This window comes from Eschrichtius robustus, chromosome 4, assembly GCF_028021215.1.
Source record: "Eschrichtius robustus isolate mEscRob2 chromosome 4, mEscRob2.pri, whole genome shotgun sequence".
In the NCBI taxonomy this organism is placed as follows: Eukaryota; Metazoa; Chordata; class Mammalia; order Artiodactyla; family Eschrichtiidae; genus Eschrichtius; species Eschrichtius robustus.
Genome location: NC_090827.1, coordinates 287,594 through 309,074, shown reverse-complemented (window position 1 = coordinate 309,074; position 21,481 = coordinate 287,594). Strand labels below are relative to the sequence as shown.

The window sequence follows — 21,481 nt, the reverse complement described above, 5'->3', positions numbered from 1 at the left end:
TGCGTATGAATGAAAAGAGTAGACTTCAGGCACCAAACGGGATGCATACCTGTACGTGGTAGGGCTGACGTTGATTTTCCGGGGGACACTGCAGGACTCGAACTTGTTAGCCAAGGTGACATTGTTTCCAAAAAGGCAGTAACGGGGCATCTTAACTCCGACAACTCCGGCAAAAACCGACCCAGAATGCAGTCCGATGCGCATCTGAAAGCAAGAGTAACGCAACGTTGCGGTCATGGGTAAACACTCCCGCTGGCCAGCGCCGGCCGCGCGCCTGTCGAAATCACTGGGCCCCTTGCTCTCCCCTCACGCCCTCCTTCCTCCAGGCCTGCGGCCGATTCCCCTCTGCTCCTCACCGCCACGTAAAAGCCACTAGGCCGCATCAGTCCCGCCTCTTAACGCTGCTCACACAGAACATGCTTTATCTCAACCGTCTTCCGCACCTGAATCGAAGCCCCCCACGAACGGACCACAGTCACCATGGTGACCAGAGCGCCTGTGGACTGTTGACGTGCACCTGCTCTGTCCATCGGTGAGAGAGACCTGACTTCCGGAGCCCAGAAGTTGTTTCCCAGCACGGTCAGAGGGGGCCAAGAAGCCGGTGCTCAGGATGCAGAGGGCGGGCTTTTAGGTGTTCTGCTTTAAAAGGACTTCATGCCAAACACTACCTCACTACTCAAATGACCAAGTGCAGAAAGAGAATGGTAATATTTAAGCAGAAAACGACGGAGGAAGCGGAAAGCTGGCATTGCTGACGCCTGCGTCACAGTGACTACACCCACTTCAGTCCAAACCATCTGGACCCGAGGAAAGCCAGAGTCCTGCCGCATCAGGATATGCTGAGCTAAACGATGAGGCATCCTGAACGTTATCAATGGTCTGGAGCGCAGTTAAGACAATGTTTTAAAGTGGGATCTTCTGGAAGCTCCAAAGACTGGCTGATCTTAGAGGAGGTACAGATTTTAAATTACTGCTGCAACAAAGCAAGTTAAAGGGGGGGTGTTTTACGTGACAGTCAGATGCCATGCACGTTACTTTCAGTTCTCTGTTTAGCTGACCATTTAAAACAAGTTTTATTAGATGTGCGTGTTGTAAACAGAGGCCGAGTACTCAGTGACTTAGATGTACTTTAGAATCCAGAAGACTCCAGATCTCCCTAGTTTTACAGCTAATTTCAGGTCTCTTCTAGAAACTTCTGAGAATCATTGGCTTATAACATGTCAAATCATGAATTCTGCAAAGTTTTCAAACAAAAGCCCTACATCATGAATCAGGAAATTTGTATTAGAAACCAAAATTGTGCTAATAGCTGGTACTCTGACCTACAATATTATATTAGTTTCAGGCGTACAACACAGTTATTCAATATTTTATAGATTACACTCCCCGCAGAGTTGTCATAAAATAACTGTACTTGCTGTGCGGTCCATTACATCCTCGTAACGTATTTATTTCACACCCAGTTGTCTGTACATCTAACCCTCACTCCCAAGTTCCCCTCCCTCCACCCCCTTCCCTCTGGGACCGCTGGTTTCTTCTCTGCATCTGGTAGTCTGACTTTCTCTAAATCTCCAAATTTCCCTTGTACTCTTTCCTCACCTAAAGAATGCAGGGTTGGATTATTTTTAAAGTTCCTTCTTCATCCAAGTTTTACTTTAAGCAGAAAAACATAAATGTCTATTACATCTGGCTTTTTCTTCCTTAGGAGAATATGGTTCTATATGTAAACACTATGACAATGAACAATGTAAACACATAAAATAAGGTGACAAAAGGCTATCTTCTGCTTATAAATATCAGGCAGGATTTTAGAAGTTTTTACTGTCTTTGGGCACTCTTCTGGTTAAATCAGTTTCTCTCTTTGTACCTAGTCATTCTAGCTTTTAATACAAGTTTATCATGGCGTTTTACTGTTTCTATTGCATAATTAACACGGAAATGCGTCCTCCTCGTAAACATCCAAACAACGCAGACAAAGCCAGTGTCTCTTTGCTTCCTCCCCCGCCCCCCAACTCCCCTCCCCCAGCCCTGAATCTCACTCTCAACCCCAAAGCTTCCTTATTGGGGAACTTTTCAAATTTACAAGCACGAAAATGGTCCCAAGTTTAACAGGCCCATCGCGCCCCCAGTGGGAACCTGCGGGGGTCTCCCCTTTGGGGCCACGTTTGATGTAGCCCCTCTGCACACGGGTTCTGGGGCGGGGAGGGAGGCTCCCAGAGCCTGTGTCCGAGTTCACTCTGCACCTCCCGACTCAGCCTGGCCCTGGTCTGCATCACGAGATCGTGTCCACCCACTGTCTTCCAAGCCTCAGTGGGTGGACGTCGGTGAGGAGGTCGGTAGGAATAAGTGTGTAGATGGTTTGTACATGTGACACGTTGGAGAAAACATAGAGTTTGAAAAGAAAAAAAGGAAATATTTCCTATTCTTTCTCTGTGATTCCATGCCGTGGGGCAGGAGGGTAAGAAACACATGACTCCAAATCCGCATCCGTGAGAGACTCGACTACTCTTGTTCAGCAGTGAATTGTGGATGCCTTTTCATAATGTTGTTATAAAGATTTTAAATAAGATGATGTTTAAGTCACAATCTGCTCCCTGTGATACACATTAGTGCTTCTCTGTCTACTAAGACTACTCTGCACTTCTGTGTCTGTGATATTTCATGAGTAGCCCCTAAGGCTGTCAGATATTTCCTAGGACTGTAGGTCAATACAAAGAAAAAGGTAGTTTCACATCTGACTTTACAGGTCAGTAAAGCTAAACTATTATCACCCAGGTATTTATCTTTGAAACTAGCTATAAATAATTCTTGCAATTGCAAAACTCTAAAAGTGTATTTCTAGAAATATCAAAAATCATACCACTAACCCCCCTGCCCCAAACATACACATCTTAATTACAAAATCCATTTATGTGGAGATCACTGGTTTTATTATTAACCTGGATATTTTAAGCATTTACTTTGATGCTATGAGTTTCCTCACCAAAAACAGACAAAACAACTACAAAAAAAAACCCCCCAAAACACATAATTCTCTTCTAAAACATTATAGAAATTAAGCATCTGGAAAAGTCAGATACTGTGAAGGTTTTAAAGCACAGTTGAAAATTAATTCGCGCTCTTCCTGTTGAAACCTGGGGTCTCAGTCTTCTCCCCTGTGGGCAGGCTTAGGGTTGCTGTGACCAGTAGGACAAAATGGACGTGTCACGGCGTATCTCCTCAGGCCAGGGCATAAAGGCCATGCAGTGGATGCAGACCTGTTCACCGGGACGTGGCCCCGATGTAAGAAGCGGGACGGCCCTGAGGCTGCCCCGCCGGAGCACGACAGGTGAGCACCTGGGCTGACAGTCCCAGCTGGGCCCCGCCCTCCGCCAGCCCCAGCCATGCAACCAGGCAGGGGAGTGACGCGGCATCTTGGAATCGGTGCTCTGGTTCAAGTGGTGTAATCCCAGCTACCCTACACGCCCTCAGCCGCTGAGGATTCCCAGCTGAGGTGCCAGATACTGTGAGAAATGACAAGGCATTCCTGCTTCGCCTCATCCAAATTCCGATGCACAGAATCAGTGCAAAATCAAAGCTCTGTGGTTTTACGCCACTAATTTTAGGGAAGTGTGTCACACATCAGTACATAACTGGGAAGACAGTTGACTTAGAAGATAGTTGTGAAGGCTTACACACACGGCTTCTATTAACAGTGGAGAGAGCCCTGGCTAAGCTTCCAATTTTTTTCCTCCTTCTCTATATATTTTATATCATGCCACATAGGATTCCATATTACTTCAAAGGCTCATTTCTGAAGGTCATCAACTGAGGACTGTTCTATAAAAATTAAATGGCAGATTCACTTCAAGTGGGACAAATAAGGATATTCCACTCATGTTTTATCTATTAAATCAATGCTTATGAGCATGTTAATTTTATTTTCTCATCTGCTATTAGACATTATTATTCTGGGATCTGGCTCATCTAGAAATTTTGGCATTTTATGTGTCCTGGAAAATATTGGTGGATTAGTAGCCCACTTCATGCTCGTGTAATTCCTCCCCTGCGGGGCTCAAAAAACTAAACATTCCGTTTTCCAAAGTCCCTTGAAGGTTCTAGATGTACTTAGGTGTGGTGAATCAGAAGCCCTTGCATGAGCTCTGGAAACCTGCCTTTCTGCCTGCACTCCCCTTGTGAGCACGGCTGGGGAAGCCTTTGTGTTCCCTCTCCCCTGCTCAGCAGGGAGCCCAGTTGCCAGCCGTTCATTTTGGACGAGTCGTGATGCAGTATCTCCATGTTGCTGATGCAATTACAGTAGCTGCAACGTTCTTCCGCAGCCAGCAGTGGACACAGCTGCTTTCCGAGCGCAGTGGTCCCCTGCCTGGCTGTGGCTGTGTGGTTCTGGAACCAGCTTCCAGGTCACGGAGGAAGCCATGGTTCTGAGGTGCGGGTTTGGGAACGATTTTTTCAAAGCTCAAGCCACGGATGGCGTCTTTGGTCTCTAAGTGATCTGTAAGCCACTTAACACCGCGTAGTCAAGCAAGCTGGAGATTTGCTCTCTGCCACTAAACCCTGAGGGATGCCTCATTCTGTTGGGAGCTAACTAATCAGCATTTACTGTCCTGACATCTCCTGGCCAGTACGTGATCCGCCTCACCTTGATGGGCTCTCCGTGGGGAGACACCACTTCATCAGAGAGCTCCATCATCTTCAGGGCCATCAGTGCGATCCGAACAGCGTGCGTGTCACTCTCTTTGTGCAAGCCCCCGGCCACACAGTATGCATCGCCGATGGTCTCCACCTACGCACAACGGATTTTCCACGTTACAAACGGAAGCTGAGGAAGCAGCACAGTGCATATCATAGAGCAGAAATTCAGAATCACGCAGCAGACACCTCGGCGCTCAGGGCCAATGGAACATCAGAGCAAATCACAGACCCTTGGAAAAGGCTTTCCTTTCCAGGAAACGCACAAGGTGAGCGGCAGTGCCGTGCTGTGAACACGGTGTCGGGAGGGGCTTCTACTCCCAGGATCGCCACCGACTCACCTCCTTCTTTCCCCACCACGTAAAAGGGCTTTGTAGAAGCAAATGACGTACTTTGGGTTTATACTAAACTGTTTAAGATACTGGGTGGTTTTATACCCTCTCAGCATAAAATACAGCGTTCTGAACAAAGTCACTACTGAATCAAGGCCCTATGAATTTAATAAGGATGTGCCAGGTTAAAACTGTCATTTTAGCTTTTCAAAAGGACATTTGGGGTTGTCATAGCAACGCTAAACTGTCCACATGAATATTAATCACAAAGTGTAGAAACCAAGACGTCAAGCCCAGAGGCAGAGACAGTGGTGACTGGAAAGCTATTGGAAATCAGGCTCTTCTGTAAACTTCATGTATATTATTATCATTGTCATGATTGCTGTTGCTACGAGTAATTTTTATCTGTCTGTGATCCTGAGTACAGAAAGCTAATGGTCACTTTAAATCGACAAATAAGCCACCAATTTGTAATAGGTACATTTTTCTCCTCTAAATATTACTTGTGACTTATCAGATCATATCACTGTTCTGATCTAGAGCTTCCAATCTAGGGGGACGGAGACGAGAGAGGAGAAGAGAAGGGGGACAAACTTCAGTGACTCCCTATTTCATGCAGAATAAATGCCGGGGCCCTTAACGTGCCCCCCAAGTTCTTGCCCTGCCTTTCCGCTGCCCCCGATCTATCTCCGAATTCCCCCTCTTGCTCACTGTGTTCCAAGCCAGCGGCCACCTGTTTCCCCTCAGACATACCAAACACTTGCTACTCCTCGGTCTGGAACAGTCTTCCTGCAGGTGGCCACCTGGCGTGTCCCTGGTCTCCTCGGGCCCTGCTGACACCCACGTGGCGAGGAAGGCCGATCCCGCCCACGGCCCCGTACCTGCTCCATTTCCTACCAGGAGAGCTCACCAACGGGGGCGCTGTGGAGTTACGCCTGTGTGTGCTGGCTTTTCTCCCAGTGGGACGCAAGCTCTCGGAGTCTGTCTCGTCAACTCCCCCATCACTGGGGCCCAGGCTGCTCACCAAGGACACAGCCCGGCGGCCGGGCGTCCCGAGAGCCTCTCCTCAGCACCACAGGCAGAGAAGCGCTCAGGCTAACGGCTAACCTGTCACAGGGCTCAGGAAGTGTCACTATGCAGGAGAAGGGCACCCTCGCCCCTACTGGGTGTTGGGTGCTGTCCTCTGCGCTGCTGCAGCCCCTGCGGAGGTGAGAGTGGTATCGCGTCCCCAGTGTCACAGGGACTGTACCCCCTCCCACGCTGGCCCACGCTGGAAGACCAGTAAGGATGTGCTGAAACAACAGACAAATACTCCCTCCGATAAGCAGAAAACGGCCAAGAGATTGAAAGACAGAAAGGAGATGTAACTGAATGAAGTCCTGGTCCAGTCGGGTCCTGGAGTGAACAAGCCTGACTGTTCCTTGGAAGCCACCACGGGCACAGGTCAGCCCCCGATTAACACCCTCTGTATCTTAAGGTTATTCCGAGGTGAGGACCCTCCCCCGTTTAGTCACAGCATCTCCAGGTGCTTCCACGCAGAGCCGGCATGGAGAGCAGGTGAAACGGGGATGCAGGCTCTCCGGCTGGGGCTGCAGCTGGGCCCCCGGGGGTCTCTGCGCCCGCACCCTCATCGTGGGCAGCAAGATTCTGAACGCTCGGGAGGAACGGCCCGTACTTTAAAGTTGCAACAGGGCGAGCCGTGCAGCAGCGGGCGGCTTCTGCGAGCGGTCACTGCAGTTTGCAGAAGACAGGGAGACCTCCTCCCAGTTGCGAGAGGAGATATTCTCAAGACCTAAACTGTCTACAAATAAATACAGTGAATTCCACAAGAGGCCATCAGGCTTAACCTAAGTGAAGCCAATTATTTTATCTGTAATTATACATGGACCTCTTTTTTCCTAAGGGAATCATAGCTCTGTCTGGAATTTCCTGTTAGAAATTTTTTAGAAGGAAAGTTTTACTTCGAGCATCTAGATTGGAACAAAGGAGGGGCTTACAGAGTCCCATAAATAATTTTTGTTTCCTCTTTAATCATTTGTTTATTTTCATGTTGCATTAAGCTCTGAAATGCCAGATTTTTACGTGGCAAATTAAAAGATGATTCAAGCCGCATAAATGAGAAGCATGCTTTATTCCTTATGCCAGCATTTAGGACAATGTAAAATACTTTAAGTCAGCAAGAAAATATGTTTTACTTCTAAAGAAATAAGCTGAACACAAAATGTCTTCCTTGGTTCTCTTATTAACAAAAGTTACATTTAAAAAATAGTTTAGTATGTTTCAGGGACCATCTCTGCGCCTCCTCAGAGCCTAGAATGGTGGTGCCTGCAGGCCCCTCAGTAAATCCTGCTGGCTGACGAATGACGGATTATTTTTTTACCGTAATCTTTGTAACAGTCGTGTTCATGAAGATTACGGGACATGATGCATGTGATTCATGCATATAAACTCTGTGGGTGGGTATTATATTCTCTGTTTCAGAAACGAGAAAGGTTATTTAACTTTCTCTGCTCACAAAGGCAATAAGGCAGAAAAGGAGACTTGAAGACAGGCCTCCCTCTGCCCTTGGCCTGGGTACAGTAACCCCGTAAGCCGCTGACTTGGGTTTCTGCGCCCTGGCTGTGAAAAGGACCCCGTTACCCTGTACTGAACGAATCCGTTCGCAGACAATTCGTGCAGTCCTCGTGCTTCTTTCCTTCTGCAGAGAGAGAGGATTCGTCCTCCCTGTGCTAGGCTGACCTTGAAACGTCTCACCCTGACGGTGCATCTCGGGTCTCACCGTCGAGGCTCAGGCTCACTGTCTTTTCAACTTCCCCTTTCTGAGGGTCCGACGGCCCGCCCCTCGCTCTGTCCCCCCTGCGCTCTGTGCCTGTTCTTTGGGGCAAGCTCGTCCTTGCTGGAACGCGCGGATTCGGAGCCGTTTCGCGCCGGAGGACGCGCGCACGGCCGAGCACGCTGCCTACTCCGGGGCTGGGGCTGGGTCCCCCGGCCCCGCCCCGCCCCGCCCCGCCCGGCCCCGCCCCGCCGCGCCCCGCCCCGCCCGGCCCCGCCCCGCCGCGCCCCGCCCCGCCCGGCCCCGCCCGGCCCCTACCTTGTAGACGTCCAGCTCCCCGCACTGCCGGTCGAAGCGGGTGTAGAGCGCGTTGAGCATGGTGATGACCTGCAGCGGCGAGCAGCGGGCGCAGATGGCCGTGAAGCCCACGATGTCCGAGAAGAGCATGGTGACGTCGCCGAACCGCTTGGCCTGCACGGCCCGGCCCTGCCACAGCTGCTGCGCCACCTCGCAGGGGAAGATGGAGCACAGGAGGTCCACCGTCTTCCGCTTCTCCTCCTCCAGGGCCTGGTGGGCCTGCTCCAGCGTGGCCTTGAGCTTGCCCAGCCGCTTCTTCAGGCCGTCCTGCGCCCTGGCCTGCTCTCCGATCAGGACCACGTCGCGCAGCGCGTTGTGGATGGGGATGTCCGAGAGGTAGAGCCCGCGGCCCGTGAAGTCCTCCAGCCTGTCCACGCAGGGCGAGCCCAGGAACAGGACGGCGCTGGACTCCACCATGTAGATCATCTGGCCTTTGAGGTCCATCACCTGCGTAGAGAGGGGCGCCAGCCGCTGTGGCTTACTCAAGTTCCCAACACCTTTTTGAGACAAAAGGTGAGGAGGTGGGTACAGTGGTAATCCCTTTGGTGTTTGTGTTTTGGCTTTTTTGTGTGTGTGGCTGTACCGTGAGGCTCGCAGGATCTCAGTGCCCCGACCAGGGATAGAACCTGCGCCCCCTGCAGTGGAAGCGTGGAGTCCTAACCCCTGGACCGCCAGGGAAGTCCCTCCTTTTATTTTTAGACTTGATGTTTTTCTACTTGTCAACAAAAACAATATGCTTTCTTATCGTTGCAATTTACTATGAATTCTAAAATGCATGCAGACATTTGGAGACTATACTGGAGTACAGGCTACACAGAAATCATGATTTTCAATCAACAGAGCCCAAAATTCTTGCCTCAAGGCTTTCTCACTATGTGGCACGCTGAGGCTTCTGCTACTACATTCTGTGGACAGCGGCAGAAAGGATGGCACAAGGAGCCCTGAGCGAGGGGGGCTTCATGTGTTTGTCCTGGATGACAGGGTTACTTGTGTGAATGAGACAAACGTGTACATGTGTGTTCACAGCAGCAAAGCGGAAGAAGGCAGCCCAGGTGTCCTTCAATAGTGAACGGTTAAACGGAAAACCACACGATGGGATACGACACGGCCTTTGAAAAAAGTGAAATAGACAGGTATCTAATGACATGGCAGGAGGCCCACAGATATCGTTTAGTGATTTAAAAAAAAGTTGTAAGTAGTATATTTTGTTTTAAACAAAAATGTGTATAATTAATGTTTTTGATTTTGCAATGAACATCTTTAAGTATTACCTATTTTTTAAACACTTAGCTATACTACTTTTATGATAAAAAGTAATAAAGCTGTTTTCATTTGGGGGGAGAGACAGCATGTCTGCTGGTTTACGTGTGTCCAGAAGTTATATGCGTCATAAGCCTTTCTTTGAGCTCACTTGTACTATCAGCGGTGATTTCCCAAACATTTTTCTAAATCATTACCATGGTTCTCTATTATGAGATGAGAGCAGAACATTTTCCCCCACATTCTCTAACCGTTAATCAAACAAGTTATTGATTTTTTTCCATGTGTATTAAATATTGAAAAAATCCATTTAGTTGCCTCCTGTAAGAAACAAGTTTTTGTTTCTTTGTTGTAGAATTCCTCTTATCATTCCAAATTAAGTCAGCTATTTCATGATGACTGAAACCATACTTTTACATCAATATTTTTCTAATTCAGTTATAAAATACTCCATAAAGATTGTAAAAGGTAGACTGCATTCAGCAAATATCTGTGCAGTGACGGCTTAAGTAAGCAAGCAAATGAATGCAGAAGGAATCTTGTCTTAAATTTATTCCACCCTTCAAAGTATTTTAGAATTGTCTTGAACAGAAATGCTGTATTAAAACGTCTCAAGTAATGCGTATATTTTAACCTTTTTTAATGCTAGTCTTTAAGTGTGAAACAATGGATTGCATATTCACAAGAGTGTAACGTTCTTCTTACCCTGGAAGCTTTCTTCACGGCGTTGTCCCACCTCCTCACGCGGACCACAAACTGCATGTTCAGCATGGTCATGATTCCGCTGAACGTCTGGCTGGTTTTGGGGGTGAGAATCTCGAAGTACTCGTCGAAATGAGGCCTCCCTTGCACGTCTCTCCGGCTCATCAGCCTCCTGACGCCGTCGCCCAGCTGCAGGATGGTCATGTCTCTGTCCAGCATGAAATGGAACGGGAAGGTCTTGCAGAAGAGCGAGGCGGGGATCACCAGCGAGGACGGGGGCTTCCCGGGGGGTGGGGACGGTCGGGGGGTCTTGACGTGGACGGAGTAGAGCAGGCAGGGCTGGTCCATGAACTCGCTGCAGTGCTGGTGCAAGCAGGGGGGCGTCGAGGACACCTCCACTTCGGTCTCGTACAAGATGCGAGCAGCTGCCTTAACGATGCCGGGGAGAATCAGGGAAGTGATCCTCTTGGGGAAGAAGTAGTAAACATTTAAGAAATCGGGATCTTTGTCCAGGCATAGGATGGACGCGTCCTCAAACCTGCCCTTCTTTTCTGCTTCCTGGCAGTGGCTGCTTTGTCTCAGAAGGGTGCTGAAGCTATTTAAAAAGTCTTTCAGGGTTCCTCCGACCACACCTAGGATGTATTCATCTTCTTCATAGCATATTTTAAAAAGCTCCTCACCGAGAGATTCTCTGATGATCTCCACTGGGACTCCTGAAAGCACATAATACATTTTCTGCCGTATCAAATGCGCCATCTTAGCTGAGGTGTGCTGTGACTATTTTTAATATTGTTCTGTCTGACGAGTTAGTTTGCTTTATATCTGCTAATAAGGTTTCCAACCAAAATTAACTACCCGTGTTTAAATTATCTACATAAATTAGTTTCTAAAATTTGGATAACTCCTAATATGAATCCCAAGTCAGTTAATTACGAAAGAATGATCAACTGAGTATAATATATGACTTTGTATCTCCCTGAAACTTAACTATAAAAGAGCAATTGGAATCACAGGATCAAGTCCATTTCAGAAAAAGCTCTCCCACCTTGTTAACCACGGAAACAGTGGTACGTGTTGGTGAAGGGGTCCCGGCCCCCTTGGAGTATAAGCATCAGATACAGGAATTAATTTAAATCACTGGTGATGAAACTCAATTTTGTCATTTTTCCTTAGAGATGATATGAAGTAATTTTTTTCCGAGTAAAATAGCATTCTTGTTTGATGTTACCTGACTGAATAGGTGTTTGGAATATATTATCTACTTTCCACAGCTTCTCCCTCTAATGTCCTTTGTTCTTTACACTCTGTGTACCACATTCTTCTCATCTGTGACTTAGGGAACCCCAGTGCCCTGTCCACAGCACTGCTGTGGCAGGGTTGGCGGGCACGTTAGGATCGCGCCTGACCCAGAGGAGGGGCTCAGTACAAGTCAGCCATCGTCATCGTCATCATCATCAAGTTCTTCATATCTTGTACTTTGAGAAACATCTAACCTGTTGGTCCGTGTACTCAAACTTTGAAAAGGACAGTATGACAAAGTCACTCATCTGCTTGTTTCCTCCAAACTAGGTATTAATATGAGAGCACTGCTCACCTTTCTTCCCATGATTGCTTCCAACCTTTACAAAAATTACTTCTTTTACTTTGCTGAGTAGAATTTTTCATGCATAAATGAGGAGCACTTAAAGTTCAAGACCAAAGCATGTGAATGCCTATGAGTCAGCCTCCCACGCAGCTTTATCTACTTCTCAGCAAATAAACATTGTAAGAAGAGGAAATACTTGAGGTCAAACAAAGACATATTGTACGAAAAAGACTTATTCTTTGTGTTAACACAAAACATGATATTTAACATTTCACGCTGGAAGCTACCAACCAATAAATATGAATATTTTAAAGAAAATACTAGTTCTCCAGGTAAATATTTTCTAGGAATAGAAAATCTTTGTTTACAGGTAAAACATTAGTTCTACAAGTATAATTATTTCCTAATTGCATATACTTAATTCTATTACCTGCTGCAATCGCTTGGTCTGCCATTATTTTTTCAAAGTCTTCTCTTTCCAAAGATTTCCTGAAATTATTTCAATATCTTAAATTATAAACTGACAAGTGAATGCTAAAATTTCAGATTATAACATACAGAAATGATGACGGAAAATAATTTAAATTACCTTTTCTGTAGAGGCAAATCTTGACTGTCAAGTTTACAGGAAAGGAGCAGTGACATGTACAAACCCAAAACAATGTTGGAAAACCCCCGAATATACCTGATTTAGAGTGTTTCATCATTTCATATAAAGTATATTTACCTTTGAAGCTAACTTCACATTGGCTAATAGTATAGAGGCTGTACTGGCAGAAAACCAGTGGTATGAAATGGCCAGGAAAAGATGATGATAAATCAGCATGGGGTTTTCTGATAACCCAACCAAGAAGAAAACTCTCTGTGCTGAGGTATTTCACTTTTAAGTAAGTTCTTAATTATTTTCTAAAGCAAATACATAGTACATCCTGCTTTTGAGTTTTTGGTTCTATATATTTAACTCTCAGACATCATCACATTAAACTTTTATCCTTGATTTTACATAAAAATTAGTAACTAAAGAAATCTATTCCTTACTCAATTTCTGCACTGCTTTATGTAGCACAAAAGTTGATAATATAATAGCATACATTTTGACTGATAGAAGGTTTTTGTAATTTCAGCTGGACAACTCGTTGATTCATGTTTGCCTAATTGATGATTTCTGATAGTGATGACTGATTATGACCAAATTTGCCAAACTACTGAAGTGTATTAAAAGACACCCAAGTTCTACTTGTGGTTCGGCTTGCCATTAGACAAGCCAAGAGGAAATAGGCATGAATTTAAAATGTTAAACAGATTTCAGTACAGCATGATACATGTAGAGAAGTTTCAAAAGGAAACAATTTTGAGAAGGAAAATTGCTCTGTTGGCTACTTGATCGCATAAAGGTATACTGCTTATAATTATTTAAAATACTAGGTTACTAGAAATATATATTTCTATATGTTCTTATCTAAATAATTTGAATTACATCTGGTTTGAATCTAGAGACCCCCCAACCCTTTGTTACATATTATGTTACGTTTTCAGTCTTTAGATTTGCTCCTTCCTCTCCCTTAAGCAGCTTCTGTTTTTTTTTTTGTAAAGAATGAGGGGAAAGCTGCTCAGAGACCTCTTCTGCTAACTCCCAGCAAAGCTTAGCTCATCCAAACAACACAGAGTGCGATTCAGAATAAGCTCCCTGGGACTTCCCTGGTGGCACAGTGGTTAAGAATCCGCCTGCCAATGCAGGGCACGCGGGTTCGAGCCCTGGTCCGGGAAGATCCCACATGCCACGGAGCAACTAAGCCCGTGCGCCACAACTACTGAGCCTGCGCCCTAGAGCCCGCGAGCCACAACTACTGAGCCCGCGTGCCACAGCTACTGAAGCCGGTGCACCTTGAGCCCGTGCTCCGCAACAAGAGAAGCCACTGCAATGAGAAGCCCGCGCACCGCAACGAAGAGCAGCCCCCGCTCGCCGCAACTAGAGAAAGTCCAAGCGCAGAAACGAAGACCCAACGCAGCCAAAAATAAATAAATAAATAAATTTATTTTAAAAAAACCCAAAAAACAAAATAAGCTCCCTCTCTTTACCCTCAAAAAAATTAAAAAACGAGAAGGTGTAAGCCTGCATGGACACCAGCAAATGTGCATATGTTGTACACAGAGACACACATACCAGCCACAAGTTCACACATGATGCTGTGATGTGATCAGAAGGTCCTAGAAAAAGAAACAAACCAAAAGCTCTCTGTGCAACCAACCCAAAGAGGTACCATAACGGCTGTACTAAAACTCATTCACTTAACAAAGGTGGCGGACGGGGCAGTTAAGGTACCCTCAGCAGGCAGCAAACTGACTGCAGTAGAAACAGCAGCTGACCTGCCAGAAAGATGGGGAGGAAGGCCCAGTGTCCCAAAGAACTAAAGAAAGAAAGCAGAGAGAAGCCATTTAGCATATCAGCAGGCAGTCTCAGAAGAAAAAAGGTCCTTCATCCTATTTCAACAGCGGAATAGTGATTAGGAAAATTTAAAAGTGTGATCAACTCTTTAAGAAGTCAGGGAAGTGGTAAAAGATTTTTTTAAATTTCCAAATAAAATAATTTTTTTAAGTTTTGAGAATTTTTTTTTAAAGAGATACATCTCTGGGAACACATCCTAATTGAATATCTGCATCTAGCTGAGGCACATTTCAGGACACAAGGCCCTGAGAATAAATTCTTAGTAAACTGTCTGCCAAAGCCCTAGGCAGACAGACACAGTAGCACAGCTACAGGACTTGTTGGCTATCTTATCAGCCTGACTGAGAATTAAGGTCAGAGGCGTTCTGGAATGCTTTCCATATCACTCTGTAAACACAGCTTCTGTCAGACACACAGATTCACACTCTCTCTTTTGGACCTGTCTCTGACCCCTTCTTGGCTTTGCCTGCTGCCTGCAGTCTGGGACCAGTTAGTCAGCAAGGGAAATTCAGCCCAGATAATCCGCAGAGCAGATTATCCACTCCTGAGCAGCAGACAGATGAATGAACTTATCAAATATTCCCGACAATGATACTGGATTGCAAAACTTCCAAGTTCAGTTCTGAAAATTTGAACTCAAGTGTTTATTGTATTATTTGCACATGAAATAATCCTTTGATTTCAGGAAAACCAAAACAAGGCCAAATCAAGTTATCCACTGGCAGTAAATGAGCTGAGATGTATTTTTAAAATGAACTCTAAAAGTCAGGTTGTTTTTTTTTTTAAAAAATTACCTTATATATGAAACCGCTACAGAAAGCTTTCTTAAAGAAAATTTCAAAGACAGAGTAGAAGAACAAAGTATAAACGGAAGTGGTATTCGCACACCAGTATAGCCGAACCAGTTAGGAAAATGCCGAAACACCTCCCTGAGGACTGCCCCAGCTGCCCCAGACCCCTGAGTGGCCCTCCTCTGGCTCCTGTATCCTTTCCCGTCCTCCTGATGCAGGAGCTGAAAGCTTAGCCTGTGGTCGAGGCTATGGGGGAGGGCCAGGCAGGCCCCAGCCTCTCGGCTGTGTTCTTCAGGCAAGGACTCTGCTCTGACCCATGCCTTACCTCTGTAAAACATTTCAGAAGCTATCCCTTGCTAGGAAAGAACAGGCCTTCTGGGAGCTTATTAAAAGCAACAGCACAGGGCAACATGGTTAAAATCATGGGCTCTGGAAAACCCAGGCTTGAAACTCAGTTCTGCCTTTGCCTAAACAGCTATACGAGCCCAGATATTTTACAGGAACCTGAGCTTAGTGATATATAAAATGTGAAAAATGAATACACTTGCTTTCATATGAGTGGTAGCTAAAACGTTTAGCCCAGTTCCCGGCATACCAAGATGATTCAGAACACACGCATACGTCACTCAGTGTTGGCTATTAGTAGCTGTGTCAGCGACTGCAACAGGAGATTCATGCAACTAAAGTGATTCAACTTACCTGCTTTCCTTTATTTTGTGTTTTGCCAGTGTTCTCTGAAGGGCAAGGTTCAGCCGCTCAAACTGAAAATTGAAGGAAAAGTTTTAAACATTCCCTTAAACAATCATATTCTTGAAGATACATACTTTACAGAAAATTGGGGCTGAAAGCTCCTTATGAAGAAGCAGAAGCAGTTACTTTAATAAGTGTAGTGAATTGACACTGTGGAAAAGGGGATAGATTCTCTATGGGCTTTTCACTCTTGGGCAGAAGCAAAGCGCTCAGACTCACTCGAGTCTGGATGTGGGCTTTGCCCTCGGTGGGCGGCTCACTGACGGCCACTGAGCTGGAATCAAACGGGAGGCCTGGCTTGGTGAAGTCAATCAAGCCTTCGGGGAGGAGTCGCGGGCACCCCTTCCTCGGGGGCCGGAAACCCCTTGGGTGTGTGGCCAGGACTTCAGTCTCAGGGGCGTTCAAGCCAAGAGACTCCCACTCCTTCCACAGCCCCACAGCCACCCCAGTGACCGCCACCCTCCCCACAAAGCCACATCTCTGTCTCATGTACGGTTTACGTGTCCTGCTCTAGAAAACTCCCGAGTGCGTCTCTCCCCTTTCTTTTATCCCTTAAATCCAATCTGTCACCAAGGTCAGTTGATCACTGATCGAAACAAATCTCGGATTTCCCCGAACTTGCACTCATTTCCTTTCTTTGAACGAATAATCTTCACCAAATACTTGCAGTGTTCTTCTCTTCTATTGATTTCTGAGTATCTCATGAACCTTCCTAGATTGCAAAATAGTTGTACATAAGCCCGCATAGTTTTAAACACTGGTTTCAATACTATTAATCTCTCTTAACAGCTTGTTGATAAGTGGACGTAAAGCACTGGTAATTTCTTTGCATTCCGTAAAAAAATCATACGTATCTATGTGTGTATAGCCACCAGTTCTGTGTGTAGTTTACCCAGAGGACAGTGGAGAATTCTCTGGCTATATCCCAAGTTGTGAAATTCCTTTTTCCTTGAGAACTATTTATATTTCTCTTGGAATTTCCACTGGTCAAGTGAGACAGTAAAGTTAAGCAAAATAGACCAAGCTTCTGTTTTAATGAAACGAGTTATGAAAATAAATTTTGGTGTTTTTAAAAAATTTATTTATTTATTTTTGGCTGCGTTGGGTCTTCGTTGCTGCGCTGCGCGCGGGCTTTCTCTAGTTGCGGCGAGCGGGGGCTGCTCTTCGTTGCGGTGCGCGGGCTTCTCGTTGCGGTAGCTTCTCTTGTTGCGGAGCACGGGCTCTAGGCACGCAGGCTCAGTAGTTGTGACACGCGGGCTCCGTAGTTGTGGCTCACGGGCTCTAGAGTGCAGGCTCAGTAGTTGTGACACGCGGGCTCAGTAGTTGTGGCTCACGGGCTCTAGAGCGCAGGCTCAGTAGTTGTGGCGCACGGGCTTAGTTGCTCCGCGGAATGTGGGATCTTCCCAGGCCAGGGCTCGAACCCGTGTGCCCTGCATTGGCACGCGGATTCTTAACCACTGCGCCACCAGGGAAGCCCCAAAACTTTTGGTTTTTAAAGAGCATATAGAGCTTAGAAAAGAAATGTGAAATTTCTTTAAAGGAAATGCAAGTGCTGAAAAGAAATAAAGGAGAACTTAGATTTACCACGTAGAACCATTTTTCTGACGGTTCCGGTAAGGAGAGAGAGCACACATCTGCCTCAGGAGGAAAGAAGGGCTGGAACAGTGGGCAGATTCCGACCAAGGGCCGGATGCCTGGCGGGTGGGGAACGGGTTTAGGAAGAGAAATGGGGGCCTGTTCCTCAGAGTCCTTGAATCGGGGAAGGAGGAAGGGAACATTAAACCCAAGACCGTAAACGAGGCAGATCAGCCGGGGGTGCTCAAGAATCTTCAGTTTCTCAAGGGCCTTTTTTTCCCTCTCATATATTGCTTTTTATGTCCATAAGCTATAGTTTTTTCAGTGAAATCCTTAAAGTCTGTGGATTTTTAATTTTCAGTAGCTCTTTCCAAATTAATTTCATAAAAGTTTGTAGCAGTTGGCACTCTTATCAGTTGTATATGAGACTGCCAGTTTCAGCTCAACCCCATCCATCTTTCCGTAAAACCTATTCATACGGGAAGAGGCATCAGCAGTGTAATGAGGGTCACTGCCTCTGCACGAGCCTGTCTTTCAAGCATTTGCTACCTGACATTTGCTTCTCATTTTCTGTCTTCTCCACTAGAATAGAGACTCCAAAAGGGCAGGGAATACCTGTTTTGCTCACTACTGCATGTCCAGCACCTAGATAGTACCTGGCCACAGGAGATGCTCGCTACACAGTGATGGGATGAATGAATGAATGAATGAATGACCATCACCCCCGCGCCCCATCAGCTGTTCAGTCTTGAAGGCTTGGTCTATAACATTTCTATCAGTGAGGAGATATAAGCCAGTACAGAGGTGTTACTCTTTCCGCTTGTTCAAAAATGGATTTAGATTGTTTCCAATTTAAAATAATTTGATTACATTTGTTTATATATGAACTGCTGCTCTGACCAGGAACTTTGGATGAGCAATGAGAAAAGAGAATCCATCCAGTTCTGGCACCAAAGACTTTTTCCTTCCTCGCCCCGAGCGCTACTTGAGACACCACCCTTCTCTCTCCTCTTGACCTTTCGGTTAAAACACCAGGTACGTGGTTTTATCCTTGCCAGTCTCTATTCTTCCTGGTCTTTCATTTCCTTCCCACTGCCACCAGGAACTTCTTTTTCTAGTCCTTTCCTCCTAGCATATATGCTGCCATTGTAAGAAAGGAGAAATGGTCCCTCTCTCATTGCTGGGGTTTGTGGAACAGGTGTCTTCCTGACTTTCCATGTTGAATCAGAACTTAGGACCTGCTGTACAGCACAGGGAACTCTACTCAATGCTCCGTAATGACCTATACGGGAAAAGAATCTGAAGAAGAATGGATACATGCATATGGATGACTGAATCACTATGCTGTCACCTGAAACTAACACAACATTGTAAATCAACTGTACTTCAATAAAATTAAAAAAAAAAAAAAAAGAATTTGTTTTTCTAAAGAAGAAAGTTCCAAAGTCCTAGCCAAGCTGTAGTAGCATAAGCTGGTGATATTGCGGCTTACCAGGCTTTTCTGTCTACTTTCATCACCCACCATTGCACCTCTGGAAAATTGTTATAAATTCAGAACAAGACAAAACAAAACCAACAAGCTTTTCAGACAAAACATGCATTGGTAAAGGCTGCTGGTGCATAGTTCTACAGTACAACCTGAGCCTAGACCCTGAGATGACGCAGTTCACAAGAAATCCACGAGAAGGACTCAACTTTCCTGAGACCCCAGGCCTCATGACACGGAATCAATCACTGCAGGACAGCCCTAGAGGATACTCATATATTAATACTTCAGGTACAACTGCTGTTTGATGCAATATTGTTGGGAACACTCTGAATGGAATTTCATTGGTCTGGTTTATGGATATGTTGCTATTTCAGTTGATTTTTAACTTTTCTACAGTTTTTTTTTTTTTTTTAAGGCCTGGAGGCTATATTAAGAAAGTTTATTTTTATGTTAGAGCAATGAAAAGTCATTGAAAGGTTTTAAGTATGGCAGGAGCTGGGATGGAGTGTTTTCTACAGTTTTTAATGATTTTCTAGACCAAGGATATTTCCCGCATAAGGAGGCTGTAAAACTGCTTCTCTTTTTGCTTCTTGCAACCCAATATTTTGCAGCACATTTAGAGACTTCAGGAGTCCCCTCAGACCCTCTTAATCTCACAAGGTCTTGGATTTGGGATGATATCCTTTATATAAGCATATCTGACTCAATTGAGTCAATTCAGGAAGTGGGTTCTGATTTGCTACAACTGTGGCTAATACCATATCATAATTTCTTTAAAGACATTCTGCCTGAGGAGCTTACAGGATTACTGGGGAGAATATTCAAGAAAAATCAGCTAACAATGTAACAGAAAGAGCAACAGATTACGAGTGAGGTGCAGAGAAAATTCCCTCTCCTCAGTTATCTTTTACTTAAAGCAAGTGGCCTTTTATGTGTCAATTTCTTCAAACTAATGAAAAGTTTGCATCAGATAAGCAAAAAGACTTCTGTAACCTACGATTCCACAACTCTGGAAAGCCATCTCCCACTCTAAATCTACTAAGGATATACTTGTTCCCCCATAAAACATAATTGGGGAGTTAAATCTGATTATCGAAAGCAAGAACTAGAGTGCCATCAAATACTATTTGGAGTCTCTTCCTTTGGGTTACTGATAGAACTGAAATTGAACAGTAGGCTAAGCATTAAATCTGTCGACTTAAAAAGAATCGATTAAAAAGAAAAGTCCTAGTTAATCAAAGACACGTAGATGTTCGGACAGGGGATGAAGTAATCTAGGTTGTTTACTACACGGCCCTGGGACGTTCCCTGTTTTAATGAAAATGGCCTCAGTTGTGGGAAAAGGGTCCTGGTCCTTGATGCCAAGGGTCACCTCCTGCCTCTTGGAAGGCCTACATCCTCACCTTCCCTGCTACATGACAGCGCAGTCAAACCTTGATGATTATTCCTGTGAGCTCACGAACAAACAACACAGATCCTTCTAAGTAAAGAAAAGGAAAACAGGAACATATATGTTTGATGTTCAGAATGTTTTTAAAAGAGGTTCCAACATGTGCATGACTTCTACTGTAGGAACTCAAAATTTATCAAACAGAATAATGAAGCCACCATGGTAATGACAAGACCCAGGGAAAGCATGGAAGGTCTCCAGCCGTCCGTCCTCACCATCTGTCCATCCCTGTGCATCTTTCCTCTGTCTGGAAATGAGAGTACCAACCGCTTCCCAGACTGTAATGCCAACCCCCCGCCTGCGAAGGGCTACGTCCCTCACGCCAGCCAAAGCCGGCTGCGAGTGACGAGCAGGGCGAGAATAATGAAATATTTCCATCTCAGAGGCCGCGAACCAAAGTGCCACTGTGTTTCTTTATATTTGACGTTAAGTTCCCTCAACTTCCTGCTAATTCTGATTTACCCATCCTTCAAGCTTCAGTTCAAGTCTCTTCTTTGTCACTCGAGTCCAGATTGTTGACAGCAGTAATTGCTCTATCCTTCCAAAGCTGTGTGACTTTGGTCAAGTCACTTAGCCTCTCTAGTCCTTCTCGGGAGTGAAACAAGTTTATCTCTGACGTCCCTTCCACTCCTAAAAGTCACCAGTCTGTGGTTCTTCAGTGCTTCACACAGGCACAGGGCTGGTGTGGAGTCAATTAAAAATCACCCGTGGATGACGAGAGCTGGACCTTGATCACATCAATCCCCAGTCTCCCAGTCGATGCGAATTTATATAAAACTGTGAACACTGACAGAGGGACGAAGACACTCCATGAAGGCTTTCAGCAGCTCTTCTCTTTTTTTTTTTTTTTTAAATGAAAGCTTCTTTATTTATTTATTTAATTTACTTTTGGCTGCGTTGGGTCTTCGTTTCTGTGCGACGGCTTTCTGTAGTTGCGGCGAGCGGGGGCCACTCTTCATCGCGGTGCGCGGGCCTCTCACCGTCGCGGCCTCTCTTGTCGCGGAGCACAGGCTCCAGACGCGCAGGCTCGGTAGTTGTGGCTCACGGGCCCGGTTGCTCCGCGGCATGTGCGATCTTCCCAGACCAGGCCTCGAACCCGTGTCGCCTGCACCGGCAGGCAGACTCTCAACCACTGCGCCGCCAGGGAAGCCCCCAGTAGCTCTTCTCTTTGACCCCCACGGGGCAAGGAACCCTCCACATGCCCCATCCATTCCAAAGACACTTCACCTGGTCTATGCTCTGTCCCCAGAGTTCTTTTTCTCCCCTTCCCCCCCCCCATCTT

The 21,481-nt window shown here is 45.8% G+C and overlaps 1 protein-coding gene across 1 annotated transcript in view; it reads right to left on the bottom strand.

Annotated features, from left to right (window-relative positions):
* GUCY1A1 (guanylate cyclase 1 soluble subunit alpha 1) overlaps positions 1-21,481 on the bottom strand; it is a 57,374-nt gene that overhangs the window by 5,031 nt on the left and 30,862 nt on the right. The window contains exons 3-8 of the mRNA XM_068542371.1: positions 15,635-15,696; positions 12,129-12,187; positions 10,117-10,826; positions 8,113-8,598; positions 4,640-4,783; positions 50-204 (exon numbers count right to left, since the gene is read on the bottom strand). Of these exons, the coding sequence (XP_068398472.1) occupies positions 50-204; positions 4,640-4,783; positions 8,113-8,598; positions 10,117-10,826; positions 12,129-12,187; positions 15,635-15,696 (1,616 nt within the window). The remainder of the gene's footprint in view (positions 1-49; positions 205-4,639; positions 4,784-8,112; positions 8,599-10,116; positions 10,827-12,128; positions 12,188-15,634; positions 15,697-21,481) is intronic.